This window comes from Mesitornis unicolor, unplaced genomic scaffold (genome assembly GCF_000695765.1).
Source record: "Mesitornis unicolor isolate BGI_N332 unplaced genomic scaffold, ASM69576v1 Scaffold54660, whole genome shotgun sequence".
Lineage (NCBI taxonomy): Eukaryota > Metazoa > Chordata > Aves > Mesitornithiformes > Mesitornithidae > Mesitornis > Mesitornis unicolor.
In genome coordinates, this window is record NW_010157310.1 from 4,507 (window position 1) to 5,953 (window position 1,447).

Sequence of the window (1,447 nt, forward strand, 5' to 3'; positions counted from 1 at the left end):
ATGGTTATGACTCATGAGCTGGTTCAACAAATTAAAATTTGCCAAAAACAATACATTTGTTTCCTAAGATTGCTAAGAGCCACGTTTCAACTTTATGTTACACTGCAATTCACAAAAAAATACTACGCACGAAATCAGAGGTTAACTGCAGCATACAAGCACATTTACAGAAGTCACCTAATTTTACTATTACTATTTGTGTTAATGTGTACACCTTAACAAAAGTCCTTAAATAATCTTCAAACATTACAAAACTGGATTTACAAATCTTTATTTTATTTCCAAGTTACTTCATTCTAAAAATGCTGAAACAAAAAAATACCATCTCCTAGAGGAGTTTACAATAAAAGGCTAACAGTCTGGCATGGAAGAAGTAAATATACAAAAACCTGTTTTAACAGTCACAAATCAGTTGCTGGTGATTAAAGAACACTGTTCTTCAAAGCTAGTAAACACTTCCACATAGCCAGAAATGTAAGTTTTCCTACCACTCTTTTCTGTCCCATACAATAAAAATATCCAATGCAATAAAGTAGGATAAAAGGGTGGACATGTGATCAAATAAAACTATTATCTATGGTTTTGATTACTGTTTATCTTGTGTAAATGTAAAGATTTTGTCGCAGTTTTCGACAAGATGGAGTTATTTGACCTTTAAAAGTGTTAGCTGAAATACCTCCCTTTTTTACCAGTGTATGTTGTTTGTTCACTGCTGTACTGTTGTTTTATGTCTGTAACAGAAACTGGCTCTAGGCCAGCCCATGGGTCCTCAAGCATTGAAGGTCTGTAATAGTTTTCCACATCATTAGACACTCTTTTCTCTCTGCCATGCGCTGTACCAAATGGCGTAGATGTCCTGGGTGATCCCTTTGGAAGAAAACCATCAGGTAAAGAAACATTTAATAGACTAATTCAAACTAAAAAAAACAACCAAACAGTTTCCTTCTATTACAGCAGAGCTTTTAAGCTGATTATTAATGATAATCACTACTCCTCACCTGCATCTTCCTCAGAAAATATTAACTTTACTACGTTTTTGAGTGATCATTTACCAGGATAAGAAAAAAACCAATAAAACAGTCTTCTCCAAAATACTTGTTTACATGACTCTGGTACATAACTACAGAAAAGCTCCTCATGCTATTTTTTATAAGCTGCCTAAGTCACCAACACACCTAACTCAAAAAGCTGAACAGAACACGGAGTTAGAGGCTGAGAATGAGTTGATAATGTTTACAAGAGTAGAAGTCAGATATTAAGTACTTAAGAGATTGAACACAGCATTGTGTAACAGCATTAGCTACCCAAAGAACTTACTGGGAAAAACATGTACTGTACTAATGTTCTGTGAATTTTAAGAACAGATTACTTTTTTGGATGTACAATCTGGATGGTAATCAATGATTAAGTAGATATTGCATAATCACAGAATCACAGAACGTTAGGG

At 34.1% G+C, this 1,447-nt stretch overlaps 1 protein-coding gene across 1 annotated transcript; it reads right to left on the bottom strand.

Moving 5' to 3' along the window:
- Positions 1-259: 259 nt before the first annotated feature.
- Positions 260-867, bottom strand: MPLKIP (M-phase specific PLK1 interacting protein; the record flags this gene model as incomplete). The annotated part of the gene is made up of 1 exon (XM_010179369.1): positions 260-867. A coding segment is annotated over one exon (204 nt), but the record flags the coding sequence as incomplete, so codon positions are not given.
- Positions 868-1,447: the final 580 nt, after the last annotated feature.